The sequence below is a fragment of the Pteropus medius genome, unplaced genomic scaffold, assembly GCF_902729225.1.
Source record: "Pteropus medius unplaced genomic scaffold, Ma_sr-lr_union100, whole genome shotgun sequence".
NCBI lineage: Eukaryota > Metazoa > Chordata > Mammalia > Chiroptera > Pteropodidae > Pteropus > Pteropus medius.
Genome location: NW_024354875.1, coordinates 24,911,249 through 24,938,601, shown reverse-complemented (window position 1 = coordinate 24,938,601; position 27,353 = coordinate 24,911,249). Strand labels below are relative to the sequence as shown.

The following is a 27,353-nucleotide window of genomic DNA, read 5'->3' as shown; positions in this document are numbered from 1 at the left end:
CAGTATATAATACATATAACATAGAATATATGTGTTAATTCACTGCTTATGTTATCAATAAGGCTTCTGGTCAACATTAGACTATTAGTAGTTAAGTTTTGGAGGAGTCAAAACTTAAATGTGGATTTTTTATTGTGTGGGAGATTCAGCTCCCCTAATCTCGCCTTATTCAAGGGTCGACTCTAGTTCTAGAAAAATGAAAGAGAAATGATTTTGTGGAAAAAAGAGAAGAGATGTGGTTTTCAAATTTCAAAGACTTAGATGTCACATTAGAAGCTTCATAAAAATGCAGCTTTCAAGATGGTCTCCAGGGATTGTCCCTAGATTCAGTAGTTTTTGTGTGAGGCACAGGAGTTTGCATTTTTCAAATCTCCCAAGTGATTTTTGTGGCAAGTAGACTAGAGAATTCACTTTGGGGGTGGGAGGGCACTAACTGAAAGTTTCTCTTTCTACTCTATATACCCTGTGTTATGATTTTCCACTTACCAAACTCAATTCTTGATTTTAAGTCCACTTTGCTCCTTTGGAATTCATGGATTCCCTTTTATCCCTCTCTGCTCCACATTTCACTCTTAGAGGCTTTCATCATTTCCACTAAATGATAATACAAAGCGGTTTTCTTCATACACCATTCTCCTCAACCTGTGGAATCAGCCAGCCTTTATTTTGCATATAAGTGGGGCTCACTTCAAGTAAACAAATGAATGACACATGTTTTGCAAAGCGGTGGAAAGATAACTATTGATCACTGGTAATTACATTATGAGAAATATAATGCATATTCTTTGATGCTTGCTCTTGAAATTCTTCCTGCCAACTCTATTTGCTGCAGTGTACAGCCTGGGGCTTCCATTGTATAGATTCTCCTAGGATGACCTTCAAGATGGCCTGATTATTTTTTTCCCCTAATGAAAGAAGTATTCTAAATTACCGGTAATATATAGCATTGAGGAATCAATTCAGCCACCTTCAGCAGACGCTACAACATACAGAGAGTCAGCTAAGAGAACTCTTTTTTTTTTTTTTTTTTTTTGCTAAAATGCAACAAAACCTTTATTATGAATAGGTTCAGCTACTGCTGAAACTAGTCATTTCTAAGTTTAACTGAGGCAAGCAACTAGAGTGCAGAGTAATGCTATCACTGGGCACTGTGAATGCAAGATTGAAGAATTAACAGCCACCCCTCAGACAGAAGACTAGGTGCAGAGTTGGCTGTTTCTGGATGTTGTAGTCTTAAAGAGTGAGGCCACCTTCCAGCTGCTCTCCTGCAAAGACGAGCCTGTCCTGGCCAGGGTGGGGGATGCCTTCTTTATCCTGATTGTGTCCCTCACATTATCCATGGTATCATTGGGTTACACCTCCAGGGTGATGGTCTTGCAGGTCAGGATCTTCATAAAGATTTGCATTTTGGCCTGTTAGTGAATGTGATGATACTGTGGACCAACAGTCAGGTCAAGTCAACTCAAGGCCAACACACTCTCACTCGACAATGCCAGTAACCAATGAAAGAGTTTCACCTCTTTTGCCAACTCTCTTTGTTGTTTTGTTCTTTCTTAGCCACCAAATCTATTTCAGCAATCCATTCCTTTACTTCACATCTGCTCTTCTTGGTTATGTCTTACCTTCTCACTTTTGGCTCCCAGCTCCCCCTCAGTCCTTTAGGCATATTGCCTCTCTGGCCTGACCCCAAAATAAATAGGAATGAATCAACCCTAAATGTAGCAAGGGTCCTGTGAACTGTTATACTAAATTTAAAATACTCTGCTTGGTGTTCACAGCTGTTTATAGCCTGGTCCTGCTCTACATATTCAAAATTTATTTCTTATCCAACCTTAGTTTTAATTTATCTCTTCACTGACCCATGGCTTACCAGATTAAAATTACTTCTAAACCCTTCTTTTGAGCAGTCAGTTGCTTCTTCCTATTTGCTGTCACTTTATATGTGTTTCCATGGGACAATTATTACATGGTATTGTAGTAATTTGTTTTGTTTAGTCTGTATTTATGTGGTCAGCTACACGGAGTTCCTGAAAGTTGTCAACCATATCTTAAACATCTTTGTGTTCCAGCCACAAGGTCTATACCTATTAGGCATTCAATAAGTGCTTTTTGACAGATGAATGAATGGAATGATGAATAGAGTTTTATGCATAATTAGGTGACAATGGAAACACCTCTGTTAATGCTTGACACATAGTAGGCCTTTGATCAATACTTCTTTCACTTTGGTGATGCTCTCCCTTTTATTATGTATTTATTTTTTTAATCTTTTGGCATTTTTAAAGGTACCATTAGTTGAACAGCTCTTCCGCAAAGAGTTTCAACCATTTTTGAAGAAATGGTATAATGTCATGGGATTAAGTGGTGATACTCAATTGAAAATATCATTTCCAAAAGTTGTCAAATCCCATGATGTTATTATCAGTACAGCTCAAATCCTTGAAAACTCCCTTTTAAACTCAGAAAAAGGAGAAGATGATGGTGTCCAGTTGTCAGGTGGGTTGAAGTATTTATTTTTGAAAAAAAGAATTAGTGTTAATATTAATGATAGTAGTAAAGGCTGTATTTGTTAAATAATTTTTTTAAATGTTGATTTAAAAAGATTAACTTTGGTTTTTATTGTCTTTATTGCCTAAGTTTCATTATTTCCTTGGAGAAACAAACAAAAAATTTGAAAAGTTTTTATTAGATCACTGTTCTACATTAAAATATCATTATTATATCAATCACTGGACTTTCCAGTCACTTCTTAATTCTAGGTACTGACAATTTTGTTTTATATGCTAGTGTATCCTGTTCGATCTGCTTTCTCTACAGAACAAAAAAATATAATCCTTTTTATTTTATGGGGAATGGAAAGAGAAGGTAGAATAAAGGAAGGGAAATAAGTACAAAAAAACCATTATAATTAAATGCAACATTAAAACATGACAAAATTATCCCTTTTTAAATAGCATAGTTTTCATTTGACATGGTAAAAGTAAAATTTATCTACATAAAATTAAACATTATATTAAAGAACAAAAGTGTAATCTTGAGAGCTTTGGGGAATAAGCCTGGGTTTGAATTCCATCACACTTTTTAAATCTATAAACTTTCAAAAGTCATCTATTAAATGGAGACAATGTCTAACGGAAATAGTTTCATGATAAATATACATGAACTTTTGTATGTACAGGTGACTAGGATAGTTACATTTTCCTCTTAAAAAGTAAAAGAGGGCCGTACCTGCATTCTGCCCAAGAAAAGACATCCTTAAGGCAGCTCAGTTTACTAGCTTAAAGGTACTTTTTTTTTTTACTCTACCTTGCTGATATAGACAAATGAATCATTTGCATTTTCTTTTAAGACTTTTCTCTCATCGTCATTGATGAATGCCACCACACCAATAAAGAAGCAGTCTATAATAACATCATGAGGCGTTATTTGAAACAGAAGTTGAGAAATAATAAGCTCAAGAAAGAAAATAAACCAGTAATTCCCCTACCTCAGATACTGGGATTAACAGCTTCACCAGGTGTTGGAGGCGCCAACAAGCAAGCCAAAGCTGAAGAACACATTTTAAAAGTAAGTCATTAACTTTATGTATTACAATAAAAGTCAAAGCTAAAAAAAAAAAAATGCCAGTGCTTACTTAGACATAAGGTCACGTCAGAGTGCTGTGGAGTTTATGACAGAAGGTATTCCATGATTATCAATTAAGTGAAATCTATTTGCATTAGTAGTATATTCAGTCTTCTACAAAACTGTAATATGCATTAATAAATAATTGTGAAACAGAATAAATTATGAAAATATTGGAGAGCTCTTAGAATTAATGAAAAACTAGGGCAAATGAAATATCTTCTTTTAAATATCTACTCCTATTCCTAAACTTAGTGATCTAATTGATATCGAAATATGCATAAAACTATGGAAGTTTCCAATTTTCATCCTTATTCCACGAATTTCAAAATTGCATATTTTTTACTGTGTGTTTTTTGTTCTGTGTGATTCTCAGATTCTGGGTAATTCAAATTAAATGGGTAAATGGGAATACGAGAACCTTTCATTAAAAATGTATTACTTGTCAACTGCCCCCAAATGGTAACAACACATAAAATACTTTTGTTGACCTCAAGTGTTAAATGAATTCGGAGTAACCCAAGAAAAGTGTTGGCATCAAGGCAATTGCATTTGTATTTTAGGTCCGTTACTTTAAGTTGAATTAAATGTAGCATAGACGGAGGTACAATTAGTATACCTCCGTCTATGCTACACTTAATGTATAATTTATTACTGGGATTTAGGACAACTTCCAATCTGGATCCAGGCACAGGCTTTGCAGTTTCGCACTATGCTCTTTTTGCATAGAAGAACATGGTATTATGATCCCTGGATGTCAAAATGACCTTTAAAATGCTTCATGTAATAAGGTTTTCTCATAACCATTCTCTTCTAATATCTACAAGTTACTCTCTATGTCAGTTTTTCTAGCTAGAAAATAGAATTTAAGGAAGGAAAATAATTATACTTCTCCTCTGGAATTATCTACCAACTGATTTAGAAGCTCTTTTTACTCTATCAAGACAAATGTTATTGGTTATTGGTTAACCAGATCCACAGTAAAGCAATACTAAAATGCTATATTTAGCGAGTAATATTACTTACTTCTTACATGAAAAAAAAATTTACATCGAATCAATTGAAAGAGAAAACTAATTATTTAAATAATTGAAAAATGTCTCCTTTCCAGATATGTGCCAATCTTGATGCATTTACTATTAAAACTGTGAAAGAAAACATCGATCAACTCAAAGACCAAATAAAGGAGCCATGCAAAAAGTTTGCAATCGCAGATGACACCAGAGAAGTATGTGCTTAACATTTTATGTTTATTTGATTGGTGCTACCATACTTGATTGGAAGATGCAAAGACTGTTTTACATTGGCCATCTGAACAATATTATTTTAAATTTTTACCAAAGAAGTTACAGTTTTATACTTTTTTATTGAAATTAGGCCACTGCTGTGAATTCTCTTTCATCATTTTCTTAGTTTTCTAGTATATATGAAGAATAGATCAGTAATTGATTGCGTATGAGCCATGGAAGGTGAGGGTATAAATGCTGTATAGCTAAACTAGGGGGGTTATACTATAGTTTGTTTTATCCTTTTCTACTTTCTTGGAGAATTCTAGGACTGGTTTTCTGACATACCACGGAGCCATTTTGTTACTACCAGATTACAGTTGACAATGATAATGAAAATCCTACCAAATTTGTATGTTTACTTTCTTAGAAAAACCCTGACATGGTAAAGAAGTGAAATATTTACTTTCATGGTGTTTTGAGATGAATATTTTCAGATGATAAACACCAAAAGTCAGTTTGGACTTTATGACCAGTACATTATGTCAATACTTTATTTTTTTAATTTATAAAGCATGCTAAGTTTTAGCCGTATGTCCTTGATAATAAATGTTATCATTGAAAATGTACCTCATAAGAATGTTAGGATTAAATAATATGAAATATGCATAATAGATAATATTTCATTTGAAATGTAGTAGGCACTAAACCAACTTTAGTGACCATCCTTCAAAATCATTTTTTTTTTAATTCCGAAAGAGTGCTATCTTCTCCAGCTGAACTAGTACTTTTGACATATTTTATTTTCCCTCACTTTTTGTTATTCAGTTTTAGTTGATAAATTTAAATGTGTGTTCTACTTATAAGCATTAATAAAACAACATTCATAAAACATTTTTATTTATTTTTGGCAGGGAAGTGGGCTAGGATTAAGTCTCTGGGTGTGACTTAGGATATTTAAAAAAAAAATCTGCCATCTTGCTCTTTAACTTAACTTTTAGCATACTTTTTATTGAAATGTAACAAACGTAAAGAAAAGCACAAATTCATAAGTGTACAATTGCTGAATTTTCATAAACTAAACACACCTATGTAACCAAAATCTAGATTAAGACACAGAACATTTCCAGTACCTCAGAAACTCCTCGTTCTCCCTTCCAGTCACTGTACTCCAAAGATAACAACTTCTATACTGACTTCTAACACCAAAGATGGATTTTGAATCTTCTATGAATGAAATCATATAGTATGCACTCTTCTGTGCATACTTTTGGCTTTTTTCAAAACTTTCTTGACTTTTTATTTTGGTAAAATGCTGAAACTAGTTCTTCAAAGAGAAATGTTTCTTAAATTAAATTGCAGGCTTTCTAAATAATTGTGACATTATTTTAATAAGTTTTTAAATTGCTATTGGTATTTAAAGTTTATATCATTCATTAATTTTCCTTTTGTAAAATTTTTAAATTGGAACTTCCAGAAGTGGTACATGGTGTTGGTATGGTTGTGTCTTAAGGGTAGAGACTCTTAAAAGCAAAACCGATAAAAAATAAATGTACAAAGAGATGATCAGAGATTAACTTATTACTTTGCCCAGACAAAGATTCTGAGTCAAATTAATTTTAATGTGGAAATTATTTTCACAAAGATAATGTTATTCCTTTAACAATATAAACATGTAAGAATACGTGTATAACATTTTTAGGATCCATTTAAAGACAAACTTCTGGAAATAATGACAAAGATTCAAACCTTTTGCCAAATGAATCCAATGCCTGATTTTGGAACTCAACCTTATGAACAATGGACCATTCAAATGGAAAAAAAAGGTAATTTGGGTTCTGACCTAACACTTGATTTATCCCATGTTTATGCCAAAATTTCAGATGACTATATCACATATTCCCAAGCAAACTGAAAACAGATGGAATTTCTGTGTTCTAAGTAGGACAAGGATAAACATGTTCTAATTCCTTATCTAAGGAAAGAGGCACCAATTCATTCATTTTCTCTTTATCCAGTCTTTTGCTCATTGTATATTTAAAATATTAAATTAATATTAACAGCTTTATCTCCAAATGCAAACTCAACTAATATGTTTTCCATGCCATTTCTCTGATTCAGCATGGATCAGGTAAGTGTTCTTGCTGATGAAAAACTCAAACAGCAAGTCTATGAGTTGGAAAACTTGTCCCCTTTTAAAGTTTATGACACCTTTAAGTCCTTACTTGCCCATTTCAAAACAAGGTGAAACCTATGTTAGAGTCAGTATTGTAAACGTATCCAGGTACACAGCACAACATGTAGGGAGTGTGTTTGATCATTATTTCACTCTACATAATATATTCTTTTGTAGCTGCAAGAGAAGGAAATCGCAAAGACCGTCTTTGTGCAGAACATTTGAGGAAGTACAATGAGGCTCTACAAATTAATGACACAATTCGAATGATTGATGCATATAATCACCTTGAAACTTTTTATAATGATGAAAAAGAAAAGAAGTTTGCAGTCCTAGAAGATGATAGTGATGATAGTGGTGATGATGGTGGTGATGGTGATGAAAATGAAGATAATGAAAAGAAACCTTTGAAATTGTATGAGACAGATAGATTTCTCATTAGTTTATTTTTTGGTAAGAATCAATGTGACATTTATTGCATGATCTCATGAGTTTACCTCTTTGGTAATGAACCCCTGTCTCTCAAGAGCTCACCAAAAGATTCTCTTAAAATAATCTTTCATTTTGAAAGAAGAAATTCTACTCATATTGGGATTATTTCTAATTGATGTGACCAGATGAGCCATTATATGATCACAATCAATCATTTGGTCAATTTTTTTTTTGATCAAGATGACTACAATACATTTATTTATTAAACTAGCCTGATTGTTAGACCTAAGAAAAAATTAAGTGTAGTTGAACTACACCTCAGTGCATCATTACATAAAATCTTCCACTGTAATTATTCACATATTTTACTAATTTAAACTAATTATTTCATAAAGATAACAAGAAAATATTGAAAAAGCTGGCTGAAAACCCAGAACATGAAAATGAAAAGCTGACCAAATTAAGAAACACCATAATGGAACAATATACAAGAACTGCAGAAGCAGCAAGGGGAATAATTTTCACAAAAACACGACAGAGTGCATACGCCCTTTCTCAGTGGATTACCGAAAATGAAAAATTTGCAGAAGTAGGAGTCAAAGCCCACCATCTGATTGGAGCTGGACACAGCAGTGAGTTCAAGCCCATGACACAGGTATAAACATCTTTTTGGATTTCTCTTGTGCTGTTATTATTACTCTTTACAAATTAGTTAGAGTCTTTTTTTTCATCAATTCTCTCACCACCCTACAGATAATTTTATGGAATGAAGCACTTGTCCTTGAAGTAAATTGTGAGTTTAATAGCAATCTAATAATGGGAATTTGATAGGCTAAGCATTATCCTAGAAGTCATTTTTTCACATTCTTGATGGAACTTTCTAAAGTGAATTTCTTTTGCAAAAATGATTGACATTTAAACTTAGTAAGAAAATAAAAAACTTGTTACAATATAATTACTGTAATGAGTGGAAAGATCCAACCTTTACAAAAATGTGTGCATTACAATCAGAACTATGTAAAATGTTTGCACAAGATGAGATCTGTAAGGGAACTTGGAAAAATTAAGACATTTGATATATTAGAGATTTGGGATCATGAGAGATTTTCTTTTCTTTTTTTTAGATTTTGTTGTTTTGTTTTGTTTTCATTTAATTGTATTACTTAACATCTGCACAGTAAGAAACAGGAGAGAAAAAAGGCGCTTGTAGACATTACAAGCATGGATGAAACAATGTGGCTTATTAGAATAAAATGTTCTTCTGAAGTCATATTGATCCTGAGTCTTTCTGGACAAGGGGACACCTCAATTCTATTATGGTGGTTGTCATTTGGTCCACTGCAGTAAATTAAATCTGTTTCAGTGTTTGCTTAAAAGAAATAGTTCTTAAAATTGTCCACTATAACTCTCGATATACTCTCTACACATACTTTTGTTGAAGTTGCCTCTTAAATTGATGCCAGAGAAAGCATTGTTTTTCATGGGTAAAGAGTTTGCTTCCTCCTCTGTGATGAGAGCTAGTTTACTTTAGACATTTTCCTTTTTGCCCTAGCTTTTAGGAAGCTCACAGGAAAAATCAAAGCTTAGTTTCACAGTTTCTGTGTTAATCCTTACAAGTAATACATCTATACTTTCACTTTTGTTCTTGTTTTCAAGTTTCTATTACATTAGCTTTAGTGTTATGACTTTGATTGTATGTGGCCTCAGTTCCTTTTTGAAAAAGGTGGAGGTACAAACAGAAAGTAAGTTTTCAAGATACTTTTTATGCTATACCCTTTTCAGACTTGGGGGCTGCATGCCAAAATGTAGAATGAACCCCCTTCCTTACTCCCCACACCCTCACCTTGTAAATTGAGTTGGACTTACTGGGAGAGGAGTTAGACATCTACTTTATGTGATTTGAAGATGTGTCTGAAATTCTCTATATTAAAGTTACTCCTTTGAATTAAGGCACACACATCTTCTGTCGAAATCCAAGGACATGTAAGTTTTTATCAGCAGACATGAGCACAAGAGGGAGAAATTATTAGAGAAGACTGGAAAGGGAGGTTTCTATACGATTCCCCAGCAGTTAAGAGTCAAATAAAAGCATATGCTACTTTTGAGGAGAAAGGAAGAGAATGGGAGAACACACTGTCAGTCTGATATGTTTGTTTTTGGTTAATGTATGAAGGCAAAAGGCAGTGTGAATGTGCACCAGAGGCCACCTGGACCAACAGCTATGGTGAGAGTGGTTATGAAAATAAAATTACTGGCCATCCTGGGCTAACTTTATGCTTACTCATTCCTCTGATTCAAGGGTGAGAGAACACATTTAATTTATTTTATTAACTTTCAAAATTCAGAGTTTTTTTATTTAAATATAGTTGTTTCAATCACGTTTTTAATAACTTATTTTTATTTTGTATCATCCCTTTTAATAGATAATATATTCACCTCTTTCAAAATTAATAAGGCATGCGGCCTGTCACCGTCCTCCAGTTTTCAAGCTCCCCTCCTCACAGGAAGCCAATGTATTCAGTTTCTCACATGTCCTCCCAGGAATATTCAATGTCTCTTGCTTGAATGACTTTTACAGTGACCAGATGTATACAGTGTGTATTATCTCGGTGACTCAAAACTCAACAATTTTTACAAATATCACTGTATCTTATTCTCTGAATATTAAAGATTCTGAAGTTAATGCAGTGAAAAGCAAAGCCCACTTAAGTTTCTCATCTCCTCCTTTCTTTCTCCCAAGTTGCCTATCAATTTATTTCCTTGGCACAAATAATGGTCTTTCCACCTCCAGACCGGAGGATGGAAATATTTTTGTTATTGTGCGATAATCCCAGATTGGAAATCAAATGTTGTTCTCACCATTATGTCTTTGTTCAATGACAAAAACAGATGGCATCAAATTTGTGTATGATCTAATCCTTTGATTTACACTGACCAGTTGCAATTTATTATTCCTTCTCCTAATTAGAAGATTTTAATGTGTTTAGCAACAACAAAAAAAATAATTTATTAAAATTTTTTTTACAGAATGAACAAAAAGAAGTCATTAGTAAATTTCGCACAGGAAAAATAAATCTGCTTATCGCTACCACAGTGGCAGAAGAAGGTCTGGATATTAAAGAGTGTAATATCATTATTCGCTATGGTCTCGTCACTAATGAAATAGCCATGATCCAGGTACATTCAAATACCTCTAATATGTTGTTTTTTTAAATTTTGTGTTCTTATTTTCATTGTTTTATTTTAGTAAAAGAGCACACGTAGTTTTTAAAAATATAGCTGTTTTCCTACTGAAAGAGAAATCATTTTACAGTATCATAAATATTGAATTATGTTGTATACCTGAAACTAGTATGTTATATGTCAGTTATATGTCAATTATACCTCAATAAAAGCAAAAAGAAATCTTGAAGAGCTGTGCACTACTGCCTTTTATATTATTGTTTAATTCATATGACAACTAGATATCTGTTATATTTTTAAACGACAACTCTTCTTTGGTTGTTATTTCTGAGTCCTAAGACTTTTTTGGGAACATGACACTGGCCCCATCTGTAAGAGTCAAAATAGGCGTCTTTATTCTCAAGATGTCTCTGAGCCCCCAGCTGGACCAGGAATTTGAAGCATGGCGTCCCACAAATGTCTGACAAAGTAACATGCCAAACCTTAGGGAGCCCTGCTGTTTCTGCGTTTTCCTCCCTTATTCTTTCAGCTTTTGTATGTTAGAAATTTTTCATAATTAAATCATAGTGGACAGAGTGGAGGGCAGACATATACATGCAAAAAGAAAAAAATAGTGAAATGTCCCAGTTTTTGTTTAATTTTACTTTATCTCTTACCCACACTATGGTAACAATATAATTGTTACCTCTTGTTGAGTATGCACAGGAATTGTGCTGATTAAGAGATATAATATTCTTCCTATAAAATTAACTAAAGTATTTTTTTTTTAATACTTTAACTTGCATCCTCAAGTGGAAGGCAAGTCATAGAAGACCAAGATTACCAGGCAGCCACCAAATTAAGAAGTAATTGTATTTTAGGAGTTGATTTGTTAGTCAGTTATTATTACTCAGAATTCATTTTTCGTGAGAATAATCTTATAGTTGGATTCCTGGGCCAGGCCACAGCACACAATTTTCTGTTACTCAAAATTTATTACCATGTTTAGCATGTTTTCATGAGAGAATGTGCTCAAAAGCCATTGGAGGATGTTAGAAACAGATTGCACTTTCCACAGCCCTGGTGTCAAGGTGAGAGATGCCCCTTCTCCCCATTCATCCCTCCTACTGGCAGGGAGTGGGGCTCCCCTAGTCCAAATCACTGATAATGGTCCCCAGGGTTTGAAAGACGGGCCCTAGGGAACAGAAAGACTGGACAAGGTGGTATTGTGTGGTTGAAACTTTTGAGGGCTGGTGTGGGGACCTAACCATCATCACTGGAGAACATTCATTAAATGCGTTTGAGTTTCAACTAGCCAACTTATAAAGAATGGATAATAACTAACTTTACTGAGAATAAGGAGCTCATTGGAAGGCTAGGGCGCTAGGACACAACAACTGTCATTCCAGAACAAAAATGGGAGCATTCGCAGCAAGGCATAGCCCTTCATTTATATGATTTCTCTATGTTCTCAGGCCCGTGGTCGAGCCAGAGCTGATGAGAGCACCTACGTCCTGGTTGCCTGCAGTGGCTCAGGAGTGGTTGACCGTGAGACAGTTAATGATTTCCGAGTGAAAATGATGTATAAAGCTATAGCCCGTGTTCAAAATATGAAACCAGAGGAGTATGCTCATAAGGTATTGTTTTTGGCCTTCTGGATAGTTTTCATTTTAAAATGGTTGCATGTGGTTGCCATTGATATCTTTGTGGCTGAGTCTCCAGACAGAAACTGTGCTGAAGTATAAGTTCCAGTTTGATGAGCTATGCTTAGTCTAGATTCACACATAAAGAACCAAGATCCATAGAGTGCAGAAATTGTCAGGGAAGCCTTCTTGTGGAACCAATCATAAACTTTGATAATATAAATTTAAGCTGCCCTTGATCTGGAAAGACTAGTGCAACCTACTCATTCAGCCTATCCTGATAATTTTGGTTTGGGTCAATCTGTTTGTACAGGCACATTTCTTTTTTTTTTAATTCCAGAAATATTTATGAAATGCCTCCTGTGTGTCAGGAAGCATTCTAAAAAACAGAGAACATGATGACAAACAACACGGATAGACCCCTGCTGCATGAAGATTACATTCTAGTGTATATGGTGAGATTTGAGGAGGAGAAACAATAAATAGAAATGAAGCAAGAAATAGAGATTAGTGCTGGAGATTTTTGCCCCTCTATTTCCATATGATTTACTATTTTGAGGATGATGTGGGAAAAGTCACTAGAAGGGTACTTTAGATTGAGCAGTTGGGGAAGGCCTCGTAGAGGGAGTGACACTAAGGCTAGATCTGAACAAAAAGAAAATATACATATGTCATCTAGCTGCATCTCAATTTACTAACATAGAGTTAATTTGAGTAGTGAGAAGACTACAGTGAAGGAAAAAGTATTTCTACAATATTTCAGGAAATCCCCCATACCACTGAATTAAAGACTGTAAGTACTATAATAGCAAACAATCCATTTAGAAGAAAATTCACACCCTTGCATATGTGTGTGAATGTTAGTTTCTTAACATTGGAATTGGCTCTTTCCTAAATAGAGTTTCACGAAAGGGATGCTTTCAAATTGGTGTGCATTTTGCTGTAACCAACTCCAAGGTTTCCTGGCCAGGTTTCTACACAAACTTATATTTTAAAACCCCCTTGAATATAAGGCAAACCAAACATTTTCTGGTGTCAAATCAAACATTTGTGGCCAAATAATGCCACTAGAAAGTTATTGCCTTATATTTAATGTCCTCGATGAATAAAATCAAGTGGATGTTTTCAAAAATTGATGTTTTAAGACTAGTTGTAATGGGTAAAGTCTAGAACAATCTCTGGAGTTTATGAGTCTATTTTTTCTAAATAATTTCTAGAATAAGACAATCCTTTTGGGGGCCCCAGAATGAACTACATTTTTAGTTCTCCTTTGGCTAAGTGATCTGCTCTCCTAAAACTACTCCAGGTGAATGAACTCAGAGAAGAAATGGCAATGATATGGGGCAATGCCACTCTGCTCAAAGCCTTCAGCAGACATTGCTATTAGTTTACAGCACTCCTTTCTTCTGATGTGAGAATCACTCTCATTTACTCAATGTTCAGGCAACTACAAATAAATGGTTAGAGTTGACATATTGGTGAGGTTTATTTTCCATATTTTATACAGAATTTATACATAACTGAAAGCTTCTTAAAATGAAGATCCAAAACGTTTTCCCTGGCATCAACCCAACTTTTTCTACATTATTACATTTTATTTGGACTTAGACTGATGTAGCTGTGCCTTTCATATATTTATTATAATTTAAAAAAATTTTTCGCCCCTCTATTTCCATATGCTTTACTATTTTGAGCTAATCTTTTTGTTTCTGATGTCCTGGTTACATATCCATACATTGGCCTTGGGTTTGCTTTTTTTTTTTTTCTTGTCACACTCATAGACATCTCTTAGTTGCCTACATGTATGAGATCCTTTGCCAAATCATCTTTTAATCAGCTCACTAAACCACAAATTATCTTGCAAGAACAACCTAATTAAACTTTTAGAGAACAGAATACTTCAATTTATTATATTGTTAAATTTCCTTAGGAAATTAGTCTTTATAATTCTCTGATTAAACTATTCCTTAGTCCATAAGTTTGCTTGCAAAGTTTTGTTCTCTTTTCTGTGTTGAATATGGCTGCCTGAATCAAGGCCTAAAATATAAAGGCGAGGGCCAAGAAGTTGGGCCCTTCAGCTTTGTTCAGTACTGATGATTTATTTTTGCTGAAAAGGTCCCACAGGTCTAAAGGAAAACACTGATTTCTTCCATAATTTAATATAAATCTGTCATTTACAAGAGGTTCGGTTTGGAGGTAAATTGTTCAAGAACCAGATTTTTCTACTGTGAAGTTGCATAGGTATGAGAACTGACCAGTCTCTAGTTCAAGTTTTGTATCTCTCATACGCTAGATTGTTTCTGTTATGAAATAAGTTTTGCCTCCAGTTACAGAGCTCGGAATACACAGCATAAGGGCCTATTCTCCCACATAAAGAATGTGAACAATCTAGATTTATATGATAGCTCCATGATGTCATAAGGATCCCAGGCTTCTTCTGTCTCTCTCTTCTCTGCCCTTTTAGTATTTGGCTTCCATTTTCAAGGTCAAAGATAGCTTTTAGAGTTTCAGTTGTCACCTGCTCATCCTAGGCAGAAAGGATGAAGAAGATGGAAAAAGCAAAAAGTACACATGCCAGCTATCTAATATATAAGGAACCTTTCTGGAAATACCATTTAACATCTTCTTATGTCTCAATGACCACTGGCCTGGAAATGTAGTTATTTAACTCACATATTTTCACCCATTCTTTCTTCGGAAGAATGGATACTGGATGGGAAACTAGTCGTTTCTGCCACAAATGTGAAAAGAGGTTATTTCTCTAAGAAGATTTCACTAAAATAGTGAAGGGTCTGGAAATTATAACATATGAGAAACAATGAAAGAAACTGTGGGTATAAGAGAAGACTATGGCTAATGTAGTAACAGGGTTTAGTTCTTTAAAGAGATTCATAATGAAGAAAGTTTAGATTTGCTTTGTGAGAGAATTAAAACTAGTTTGGGGAGGTAGGTAGAGGGAGAGTTCTTTTGTTGAATATTGCCAAGGACTTTCTCACAAAAGAACTTTTCTAAAATAGAATAGGCTCTTTTTTGACGGTTCCACATTTCTCTTATTACAGGAAGGTTTATATACTAAATTCTTTGTGGGCCATTGCTTCATTATTTTTATTTCTAGATGCTAGGCCAAAAGTATATTTTCATAACTATCTAAGGTCTCTGAATTCAAGGAGACTTACATAAGTGAAACTATGAAAAAAATTGAATGGTTTTTTTTTCGATGCAGATTTTGGAATTACAGATGCAAAGTATAATGGAAAAGAAAATGAAAATCAAAAGAAGTATTGCAAAGCATTACAAGGAAAACCCATCATTAATAAGTTTCCTCTGCAAAAATTGCAGTGTGGTTGCCTGCTCTGGAGACTATATCCACGTAATTGAGAAGATGCATCATGTTAATATGACACAGGAATTCAAGTAAGTCCAGGAAGACTCAATTTTACGTTTCTTTATAAGGTGTGAAGCATGTTGTATTGCAAATGTACTTCCAAAATAGTACAAATTAAATTTATTATTTTTCAAAACTTCCTTTCTTTTAGCCCCCTAATTATATCTCTATTTCAAATGTCTGTTTTTCAAATATACTGCACTGAGGCAGGAGGGAGAAGTATAATACCTAAGACTATTTTGATCCAAAACACATCAATTTGTGTATTCTCATATTTGCTCTCAAATTTTTGAACAACTTAAGTCTAGTTAAAATAATCAACTGACTTGAAAGAAGGCACTAAAGCAGATGCCCCCTGAGAGGTGTGTATGGCAAAGGTGCATGTGCCTGAAGATTTGCAGAAGCAGGAGGGTGAGAAGGAATGAGGTGTGCGTGTGCCTGAAGATTTGCAGAAGCAGGAGGGTGCATGTGCCTGAAGATTTGCAGAAGCAGGAGGGTGAGAAGGAATGCATTCACGTGCATGAGCTTCAAATTCAACAACCTGCACCCATGGGCTGCGTATTTGTCCTTTGCGAATTCTCAGGGATGTTTCTTATCCCTTGATAATTTTAGGGAACTCTACATTATGAGAGAAAACAAAGCACTGAAAAAGAAGTTTGCAGACTATCAAACAAATGGTGAGATCATCTGCAAAAACTGTGGCCAAGTGAGTGAACTGCTGTGGGTTTATTCTTACTTTGACCAAAAGGAATTCTTAATTGAATGTGCATTTATTTTTAACTCTTGCTCTCTCTTTTGTTTTCCAGGCTTGGGGAACGATGATGGTTCACAAAGGCTTAGATTTGCCTTGTCTCAAAATAAAAAATTTTGTGGTGGTCTTCAAAAATAATTCAACAAAGAAACAGTACAAAAAGTGGGTAGAATTACCTATCACATTCCCTGATCTTGACTATTCAGAATATTGTTTGTTTAGTGATGAAGATTGACATTTGGGTCAAGATTCTTTTAAAAATATTGTTAACAACATTTAATGTGATTTGATTAATGTTTTAATTGTGCTAAAGAACTGACATAAGAATAAAATAATTGCTTTACTCTGAGATGAGCTGTATAGAGGACAACAGTATATCATGCTTCTGATTATTCATTTTGTTTATGGACAAGGGTAAAGAAAATCTATGTATAATACTCATTAGTGTGGAATAGTAGTGTGGAGTACTGTTGAAAAAATGTTGGTGTACAAAGAAGAGTATAAGATACTAATTTAGTCCTAATTTTCAGAATAAAATTAAGCAAATCAGTTCATCTTTCTGAACCAGCCTCCTTATTGGTGAAATGGTTATAATATTATCTGCCTTTGCTTTTATTAGTTTTCTATTGTTGCATAACTAATTACCACAAACTTACTGTCTTAAAACAACACCCATTTATTATTGCACATGTTGTATAGCTCAGAGGTTTGAGGAGGGTCCTCTGCTTAGGATCTCAGAAGGCTGAAATCAAGGTGTCAGCCAGATGATGCTTTCATCTGGACCACTCAGGATGAATCACTTCCAAGCTCTTTCAGGTTATTGGCTGTCATTTCCTTGCAGCTGTGGACTGGATTCCTGTTTTCTTGCTAGCTGTCCACTGGGGATCACTCCGAGCTCCTAGGGCTGCCCTCACCACATGACTCTTTCATAGCACAGCTATTGCTTCTTCGAGGCAGGCCACCAGGAGAATCTCTCTATATATAGAAGGCCTAACTAATATGGAAGTCTTAACTATTATCACAGGGATGACTGTTATATCCTATTCACAGGTCTTGCTCACATTCAAGGTGAGGGGATTTTTCAGAGCATATACCAGCTGGCAGAAATCTTGGAGGCCTCTTAGAATTCTGCCTCCCACACCACTTGCCCAGTCTTTGTCACTAAGTGGTATATGTATACATATGAAAGCACTTTGAAAAATATGAGGCACCATAAAAGGCAAGATATTGTTTAAAAGCAGCATCAGGTGGCTTAAGGCTTACTTCCTCAGCTTTCTCTCCAAGAACATAAAACTACTCCCAAGAATTTCCTAACAACAGAAATAGGGGCTAAACTCAGATGGTTATTAATATGTATAAAATGCTGGTGTCCAGGGTTCACATAGGATTTAACAAGGACCAGATACTGGAAGTTATTAGAGAATAAAGAAAAAATGTCTACCTTCACTCCTCCCCAGCCTTGAGCAGAAGAGTAACCTCTTTTGTGGCTGTGACATTTTCAGTGTTTCTAAACTAAGCATGACCATTTGGAGATGGATACAGGGTCCAGCACTTCAGAACATTCTCTCAGTAGACAAGTAGCCTCTACTGGCATAGAAAAGCCACATGACTGAGGCAAAGCCACATTGACCATTTTAACCCACACTTATCCAGTCTCACAGATGTTCCATTCCATGGAAACAGTTACCTCCTATGACTAAGAAGAAACAAAATGTTGGAGGGGACAAAAAGAAAAATCTTCCGTGGTTTCGATGGATTAATTAAATTCAATCTAACAATAGCTTTGAATCTCAATAATTCTTAAGCAACGATGAATATTGACCAATCAGAATTATTGGGAATGCAAGAGGGTAAAAAAAGATTGTGGTTTTCTTAAAATACTTTTTAAAACTCCAGCTGACACTACTTAAAGTATTACTGTGTTGTAAAATATTTTGGAAACTATGCAAGAAACCAAATGCATAAAATAGCTAACTGTACTACTGTAACATATGTAAACTGTTTTAAGGTGTCAATAAATATCAGATTTTTTGGTCTATGTTTTCCAATTTTAAAATACATATTTCAAATAGTGTACTTCTTTAAAATTTTAAAATACGTGTTTCAAATAGTATAAAACTTAATATGAGATGGTACCTGAAAACTCAAACTATGGTGCATATATTTCATTCAAAAACAATTGTAATAATTATAACATTTTGATTGATTGTTACTGAACAGTTTAATACTCATATTTTAGGGTCATTTATAGAATATGCTCATGACATGTGGTCATCAGCCTGGAGTTGGAATTCCTGAGTTTTAGTCCCCACGAAACTTCTGTTAGTTGGGTGACTTTGAGCAACCTCATCTCACAGAGCCTCTGTTTCCTCTCCTGGAAAAGAAGAGATTGGATTAAATCATATAGAAGGTCTCTAACAACTGTAGCATTCTCTTAGTCCATACTTCTGGATCTTTGGCTACTTTCATTTTAAGACCTTGTCTAATACTTGCTTAGTACATTACACATGTGAAGGTAGCTCATATTTGTTAAAGGACATTGCAGGGGTCTCACAGAACAAGTTATACTGGCTAGAGTCATGTGTCTCAAGGCAGGTTTGAAAGGCCTGAAAGGGTCAGAGAATTAAGGAACAACATGCATTTCTAAGCCAACCTTGTAGATATGAAATATGAAATTTTATACCAAAAGTTTGTGAGCATTTCAGACCATATGAAATTAAAATACAGTAACTTATAGTTTATACAAATATCTTGAATGTAAGGCAATGAGGCAACTCAAAAATGAGTAAGAAATGGTTTCCTAAAGGACAATTAGTACATGTCATTAGCAATTGCTGATAATGAGAAACGCTATAAGAGGTGAATACTTTTCTCTCTGCAATTTAATACTCCCCACACAGAGCGTTATGCCAAAGGGAGAAGAGGTTTCTGGTATTGTTTCCCATTCAGCTGAACATTAAACCAAAGAGGATTTGGAGTCTCATCATTGTTGCTTTTAAGGTGTAAGAGACTCTGAACACACTTATGTGCTGATGGGAAAGAACAATAAAGAGCAGAAAATACTTGTAATGTTCAACCCTAAATGAATCACTGATTGGGTATTATTGATATTTTCTACCAGATTCTCTCACTACAGTTTTTTATGGTCACCTTGATCCTTTCTTAAATGTGGGCCTTTGCACATGGTCAGAAGCCTTCCTTTGCCACATCTTCAGCAGATATCCTTTATGTTCTTCAAAGACAAAACTCATGTGTCACTTCCCAACATCTAGCATAGCTCATGGTTTCCGAACTAGAATAAAGAGAACATACAGGAAAAGTAATGTTCACTAACTCTGAATAATAAAATGCTTGTTTCCAAAATCTGGTAAACAATTGCATGAGTCATAGCAATAAAGAAAAAGCAAAAAAAAAAAAATTATTTCTTTCTAAGTGTTAGAAAGTTAATTTGGAATGACTATAAGCTCCTATCTTCTTAAGTTTATGAAATTCTCCTTAATTAGTCGTACTAGAGATACAATTTTATATCTTTGTTTTTATGGACAGAATGTTAAATGAGACAAATGTGGGTCTGGACCCTCACTGGTTTTGTGACTTGGGCAAGTCACTTAATCTCCCTGAGACTATAAGAAATTAATAACAACCTTGAAGGACTGTCATGAGAATTCAGATATTGCATGGAACACACCTAGCAGTTGGCACTTAGTAGGAATTAATGTATGGGATATAGTAGTAGGAGTTGACAGAAAAGCAGCAGCAGTTGTAGTACAGCTGTAGGTATAGCATGACAATAGGAAATTCTAGACCTACGTTTGATAGTAAGTAGGATATATACAGTATTGGAGCTCCCACATTCAATATTTAGCCTAGAAGGCTTATCCCAAAAAATAAGTAGTAACTGTAATAAAACATGATCACTATGAATATGTATTTAGTGTACCTAGAGGGAAGATCTAATGTCCAGATTTTCTATAAGCACAATAGAAACATAAGTATCAATATAAATATACAGATCAACTGGCTATAGGACTTAACTAGGCTTACTGTGTAGATACAAATTTTATTTAGATTCTGTCTTCATCTTCAAGAATGGTTAGCAATTGCATGAAAAAGGAGAGAGGGAGAAAGAGAGAGAGAGAGAGAGAGAGAGAGATTAAAGAGTGTATAGACAGTAATTTTTGTCCAGTTTAAATGATGGTTGTCTTTTATTCATTTCTAAATGCTAAACTCACCCCCCCACCACAGGTCATAGGTTATAAAATATGAAATATATATGGAAAGCATTGCAGATATTCTTTATAATTTTTAGATATTTTCCACACAGTAAAGTCCCTCTTTACATGAAATTAATTATTACATAAACATGTTATTTGAAGATGAAATTGGACATTGGTGAGCTCTATAAATTTATACTTTTTAAATCCAAATTAATGGCCAAATCCTAGGTGGGGTTGTAAGTAGAGGGACAGACTGCTTATAGGAAGTAACATTTAACCATACAGTTGTTAGAATACATCTGGGCCACTATTTAAGCTGAATATATCTGATGAAGTATATTATTTTTTGCATACTAATTTTAAAAATGGACATTATTTTGACACTATGAAAGAAATTTAAACATATATAAATAATATATATAAATATATATTAAAATATATATAAAATATATATAAAATGTATATATATAAAATAACCAAAATGAGCAGTGTTTTATCTTAAACATCCCCTTCAAAACTTGTCTTCTGTTGTCCTTTATGAACACATGTATTTTATTGTATACACATAGGATAAATAGATTGTTGAATGGTTAATTCTTTCATTTTCAATCTCTTAACAGGTCATGGAAATTATCATAATTCATCAAGCTATAAGAATTTTTATAATACCAAAATCACAAAAACAACTGATTTAGTGTTAACTTGGACATGGTTTCCCACCTGAGATTAATATCAATTCAGTACCAAGGTTTCTACTTCTAAATTTACTTTGACCCAGGTTTATAATTTCATGACTTTGCACAATTCGTGCTAAATAACCTGTTGAGTTCAAAATCGTGACCTATAACTGTCAAGGATTTATCTCATTTGACAAGTGAATCCCAAATTTTTCCCTAAAACATTGATATTTTTTGTTTTTAATTAGACTAAATAGTTTTTTGTTCTTTTGAAAGCCACTAACCTCATGGGAAAAGATCAGTTAAGGTTCTCTAAATTTTGTAATAAACAATTTAGTTCATTATTTTATTTATATTAATACTCATTTATTTTGAGATAAAATGTAAAACTCAAATAACAACAAGAAATAAACAACCAAAAAATTTCATTTCCTGTGAAATGTGTTCCACTTAAGAGAGGTAAAAGAAGAGAAAATGAAGGTAAAAACAGGAATAAATAGAAACAAAATGAAATAGAAGCAAAGAAATTAAAAAGATCCACTAAAATATGTAGACAAATTAGAAAAGAAGAAGGGAAAATAAATTTAACTGAGAGGATATACATATATGTAATAAATTACCAATTATTTCCTTCATATTTTTAATATTTGATGAAAAATATCATCAAATATTTTTAGGTCTTACTATTTGTAATGTACTATTACTTAGACACAGAGAGTAGTGAGTAAAATATTCACTACTTTCCCACAAGATCTCTTACTCAATGGTAAGGATCATTTACCCAAAAATGAGTAAAATAAGGATCTTGCTTTTAGGATTCATTTACAGAGATCAGCCATGTCTAATAATGTATGGAAGACAGTGATCAGTGCAATAAGGCAGGGGAAGAAGAGATTACTTTCAACAGAGATGGGAAAATGCATTGAATTGTGGAGTGTCCAAGAGATTTCTCAAAGTCCTTTCTGAGGCAATGCCATCTTGGGGGTGTGGATGTCAAGGATAGCGAGTGAAAAGAAGAAAGGAGAAGGCGTGACAATCATAAAAGAGGATTTTGCCATCAAATATTCTTATGATGACCACTTATTGGAAAAGGAAAAGTCATTTTAACTACGTTTAGAATAAAGTATGTTTTGGTGTAAAGCATCTAGTACGTTTGAGATGATTTTGTAGATAACATTTGATTTAAAAATATTGCTAAACTCTCATCTGAGTTATTATAAAATAATTAAACTAATATTAATAGGATTCAACACCTCTGTAAGGGTTTTAGCAGGAAATAAACTAATGAAAGAAGATGTCAATTTCTGGTATAACTGTCATGGGGAGAGGTCAGGACTTCTCTGAATGGAGCTAGAGGTGGGAGGAATACTGTGAAATGTCTGTGTTCTGATCACATCCATCCATTGAATAGATGTCTTGAGACCCAGTCCTATTTTTCCAACATTCTCCTAGGCAAAGGCCTCAGCAGCTGGCCCAGCAAAGTCATCTTCTGGCCCAGGTAAGGTTTTTACTCTGAGGGAAAGAATGTTGGACAACCACAGTTTGTTTTGGAAACAGGGTGGCAAATAGAGAGATGGATAGTTGGTGCCATGTACATCTTTGTTCAAAATATCCAGTGGTTAGGATACCTAATTTTTAAAAATTTTTTGGTTAAATTATAGTTGACATTCAATATTATATTAGTTTCAGATGTACAACACAATGGTTAGACATATAACTTATGAAGTGATCCTCCAGATCAGTCTAGTACCCCTATGGCACCATACATAGTTAGTTATTATAATGCTTTTGCCTATCTTCCCTATGAGGATAGTTTTTTTAAAGTGTTTTAATATGCTTTATAATGAGTACTCAGTTGGACTGATCTATGTGACTGAGCTAAGGAAAACTGATCTGTACCAAGAGAGCCTGGTAGATATTCTTCAATAAAGAATGAATATGGGAAGTAGAGGAAATGGTGTAATAAGCATTGATAAACTTTAAATGGGCATTGTGAAAAAGGGAAAGAGATGGGCAAAATTTTGAAAGAGGATCCAAAGTTTCAAACCTGTCTACAGGTCAAAAAGTAAGAGGCACAGGGAGATACTCGAGACTTAAGTGAGATGAGGGCATAACTGTTAAAGAAAAAAAAAATGCATGGGAAGAAGAAAGAATGAGATCAATAGAAAAGGAAAAGATTAAGGTTTGATAGAAGGATCACTGCTGCTTCTGAAGCAGAATTAAAAGAAATATGAATAAGAGTTACAGTTTAATGTAAAAGTACATAAGTAGAAGGCTGATGGAATTTATTCTACCCGCATTAATCACTAGGCTATCTGCTGAGGTTAGACTTCGGTTTTGAGGATGAACATGGAGACATAAGGAAAGTAGTAAAGATTTTTAAATATGGTTTGAGGAAGGAAAAATTGACTAAATAGAAATTGATAAGAGGATTGCCATGCACTATTTGGACTGGCTAAATTGGAAATGATAAGTGTAGAACCAGTGATTTAATAAATATTTATGTGCAGGATATTAGAGTAAGGTCTGTCATATTTATTTTTTGGTATATAAAAGGAAAAATATCTGAATGTTTAAAAATTTGATGGACTCAAAAAACTTTAAAATGTATGGTCAATGTAACCCAAACAAAGTTGGTCTTATTTGTGGCTTCTCTCAGCATGGTCATATTTAGAAGAAACCATCATCACCATCCAGATTAATTAAAAAGCAATTTAAATATTTATTTCTCACATAAAAAAAGTTCAAATGGAAATTGCACATTATACAAATATTTTCAAAATTTTTAACTGCCTTTCCCAAAGAACTATTCTTTATACATGAGAACTACTTCACCACTCCTTTTTCTCTTTTCAAAACTCCTTAAATTATCTCCCTAAAATCACCCTGTGTTACTTTTTATCTCTCCTACTCCTTCTTTCAGTATCTTCCTTTTATGATGCAAATAAATTTTTTCTATCTCTTGTTCATTATCTTAGGCGTGATAGATGCCTGAACAGCCTTAGTTAGAAATGTGCATGGAGAAGAGGGGAATTTTTTTGAATATTCATACTAGTATTTTTAGTCCTTGGAATATCAGAAAATAACAATGTCAGTTATCAATTTATTGCCTCTCATCTCCAAATTCAACCTTTTTATCTGCTCCCTAAGCATGCATCTGGGCCCTTTAAATATTTTCGCTTTGCCAGCTGTCATGACATTAAATTTTGTCTGTAGAAGGTGCTGTTGAGACGGAGCAGAGAGAAAGGGTTTTGCTTCCTGGTTCTGGTGTGCATGCTTGGCAAGCTTCTGCAGTGTTGGCTGCTCCAGCATCCAGTTCCTATAGTGTGTGTGAGTTTCTTCAGCACCAGGGTCTTCCACGGCAGCCAGCAGTTCTCAGTGACCAGCAGCTGCATCTTCTCAGGCAGTTTTGTGTAAAGTGCCTCCAGGAAGACAGCTCCCCACAAACACCTTTGCTTGGCGCCCAAAGAAAACATTGTCAGCAAGCTCTGAAAGGCAGACATCCGGCAAGACTCGGTGGCACCATGGCAACTTCTTTGCCTTCGGTAACCTATGAGTGCCCTCTCCCATAAGGTCTGAATCTCAGCCACAAGAGAAATGGCTGCTTCCTACACCTACTGTTTCTTATATTCTTATATTCTTTACTTCTTACTAGCTGATCCTCTGTTACTGCAATGTCATTATAATTAATAATTACTTATATTAAATTTTACCTGTTCAGATTACCCTGTGGTTTCTCCCACCAAATTGAACTCAAACTCATATAATAATATGAAAAGAAATATGAGAATTAGTTCAGAAGAAGTTATAATTTGCAAATATTCAACCACTCTTTTACATGTAAGCATTGTACTTCACACAGAAAATGACTCAAATGCATCTGACCAATTCTCTAACCAAAAAATTTAGAAACAGGGCAAAATCAATTTTATAACTAGATGGTTTCATTTTCTGAATCCAAACAACCAATTTTATAATACCAGTAATGGAACCAAAAAGACTATGCAATGAATTGCTTGGAAGATTAAATGAGAAAACTCTCAGAATACTTCTGAGAGAGAGAGAGAGAGAGAGAGAGAGAGAGAACTATCTTTGTTTTAGAAGCCCCTAACAGATGTGTTTAATTTTGAAAATGAAGCTTTCTCATGGCTTCAAGGATAATTGATCAAAGAGATAGCTAATTGTTTTTGCATAAAACAAGATCAGTTAGGAGGAGCTAGAGAGGAAGGGAGAAGATGTTAAAGAGAGAAGAAGAGTCCCAGTAGCCAGACAGGAGGTTGCAGCCCAAGTAGAAATTATCCACGAAAATTCCACCATCATTGTCCCAAAATACTTGTAAATCTGCTACTTCCATACTTGAGTCAGTTGTTATTTGGCATCAGGCGTCAGGGTGGTCTGGCAAGGCACTGTGGAAATGATGAAAGGAGAGCACACATAGGAAAAGTGGATACAGAGAATTCCAGATAACAAATGTGAAACACATTTTACAGTGACTGACACCAAGAAAACATTCAATAAATATTAATTTTCTTATCTGACGAGTTATAAGATGCAATCTCTAACCTTAGAGAGATAAATTCATTGAGAGTTCAATGATGATAAGCACAAAATTATCAGGAAAAAAAAACAACATGAGTAATACAGCGATCATGCGGCATACAAATTAGAGGGATCACAGAGTTCAAAAAGTCAGGATCAATGGAAATAAGCTTCTGAATTAGAGTGAATAAGGAATTCGAATAATATCTTGTGTATATTAGATGTTCAATTAATATTTCTTTGAAATCATTTTAAAAGAGAAGAAAGGAAGTGCATTCTAAATGGAGACAATGAGGAAGAAGGAAGAAGAAACGTAAACATGTTTTCCATGTCTACTAGAATGTCATACTGAGTCAAGTCTGAGCTTGATTGAGTAACCAATATGAAGTCATTCTAATTTTTCGAGCGGTGGAAAGACATGTTTTAGAAAGCTGTTATGAGTTAGCAAGCTAAATTATTTTAAAGAGAAAAATTGAAAGGAAAAGATCAAAGAAGGAGTTGATTGCAGTCATTTAGGCTGAGGTGATGAAAATCTGGACTTGGTTATTGGCAGTGAGAATGGAAAAAATGAGTAGTTCTGGATGAAGCTGAAATAAAATCACGAGCTGGGGAAAACATGGCTGGCATAGAATTGATGGCAATAAACAAAATAAATACGAAAGTACAGGACAGTTGGCGATAGAAACAAATATGAATAATTTCTTTACATTACCATATTTTGCTCTCAATATGACTCAGTTCTACTTGGTCGTCACCTAGTGCCACATGTGGTCATATTCCCGGCATATGGAGTAACAAATTTCATTGCACCCAAGAACTCGCTCACTGGGCTCCAGCTGTTTCCTAGTCTACCCACACTTATCACTGAGCTATGGTGGATACATTTTCTTGTCCTGAGGAAAAGGTTTAAAATGAGTCAGAATTTCTTGATTTGTGAATAAAGTAAACCCTTCCCAAAGGCTCTGGTTCCCAAGAAGGATCGCATAATGCATCTGTCTACTTCCTGCATTCATTCCCACTCTACCAATGGGGGCAAACTGGTTGTATGACCTAGGTGCCATATTGGTCTCTCAAGAACTAAGTAAGGTGTTTTGGGGTTAGTAAGGCCAGAGAAGTGAATTTCTCAGGATGTGGAAAGAGAGTTTCTGCATTCTCAACTGTATGGCTCTTTCCAGTGCTGCTCTGTCTTAGGCTGTGGCCTGTGATGATGATACCCTCGTCAGACTTTAAGATTATTCTAGACCAGCTCTGTCCAATAAAACTTTAGCAAGATATGCATAATTAATTTAAAATTTTCCAATAGCTATATTAAAAAAAAGTTAAAAGAAACAAGTGAGATTAATTTTAATAACTTATTTTATTTAATACAATATAATAAAAATATTATATTGACATGTTATCAATATAAGAATTATTACTATTTCACATTATTTTATCCTACGAAGTCTCTAAAATATGATGTATATTTTATACTTCTAGCACATCTCAATTTGGACTTGCCACATTTCAAGTGCTCCATAG

The 27,353-nt window shown here is 34.4% G+C and overlaps 1 protein-coding gene across 1 annotated transcript in view; it reads left to right on the top strand.

The window, feature by feature from the left end:
* IFIH1 (interferon induced with helicase C domain 1) overlaps positions 1-18,435 on the top strand; it is a 51,370-nt gene extending 32,935 nt beyond the window's left edge. Inside the window, exons 6-16 of the mRNA XM_039855820.1 lie at positions 2,286-2,496; positions 3,350-3,567; positions 4,736-4,852; positions 6,553-6,676; positions 7,204-7,479; positions 7,854-8,113; positions 10,486-10,635; positions 12,096-12,257; positions 15,487-15,677; positions 16,261-16,354; positions 16,455-18,435. Coding sequence (XP_039711754.1) covers positions 2,286-2,496; positions 3,350-3,567; positions 4,736-4,852; positions 6,553-6,676; positions 7,204-7,479; positions 7,854-8,113; positions 10,486-10,635; positions 12,096-12,257; positions 15,487-15,677; positions 16,261-16,354; positions 16,455-16,634 — 1,983 coding nt within the window. The 3' untranslated portion in view covers positions 16,635-18,435. The remainder of the gene's footprint in view (positions 1-2,285; positions 2,497-3,349; positions 3,568-4,735; positions 4,853-6,552; positions 6,677-7,203; positions 7,480-7,853; positions 8,114-10,485; positions 10,636-12,095; positions 12,258-15,486; positions 15,678-16,260; positions 16,355-16,454) is intronic.
* The last annotated feature ends 8,918 nt before the right edge of the window (positions 18,436-27,353 follow it).